Genomic DNA, 417 nt, shown 5'->3' on the forward strand with positions numbered 1-417 from the left:
TGGGAACACGCTGTGCGGCCACGGCAGGGCTGGGGGACGGGGAGGAGAGCAGCACAGGGTGATGCCCACGGTTGCTGGCCCCCCAGCAGCTCCACTCGTCCGTCCCACCAGAAACCTTTCCCGCTCCCCGTACCTGAGCGTCTCGTTGTAAATCTCAGCGGCGCTGACGCTGATGGTGTAGTCCCAGTCGGCTGCCTTGCCCCGCACCTCGGAGAAGAGGAGCTGCAGGGCCCGCTGGTTGATCCCTGGGTTTGCTGCTGTTCCCTGATGGATTGGAGTGAGAAATGGGGGGAAAAAACACCCTCTTGCTTTTTATTTTGCATTTTTGTTCTAAGCAGGAGCAAAGCCCAGAGCTGCACAAACCCCTTTGGCAGCAGCAGTGACCATCACTGGTGCACGCTGGGTCTGCGCTGGCCA

The 417-nt window shown here is 60.4% G+C and overlaps 1 protein-coding gene across 1 annotated transcript in view; it reads right to left on the reverse strand.

Annotated features, from left to right (window-relative positions):
- The window catches only part of KIFC3 (kinesin family member C3), a gene marked incomplete at both ends in the record, with an annotated part of 3,789 nt that overhangs the window by 743 nt on the left and 2,629 nt on the right, over positions 1–417 (reverse strand). The window contains one exon of the mRNA XM_029086902.1: positions 134–264. Coding sequence (XP_028942735.1) covers positions 134–264 — 131 coding nt within the window. The remainder of the gene's footprint in view (positions 1–133; positions 265–417) is intronic.

The sequence above is a fragment of the Antrostomus carolinensis genome, unplaced genomic scaffold (assembly GCF_000700745.2).
Source record: "Antrostomus carolinensis isolate BGI_N321 unplaced genomic scaffold, ASM70074v2 scaffold44689, whole genome shotgun sequence".
NCBI lineage: Eukaryota > Metazoa > Chordata > Aves > Caprimulgiformes > Caprimulgidae > Antrostomus > Antrostomus carolinensis.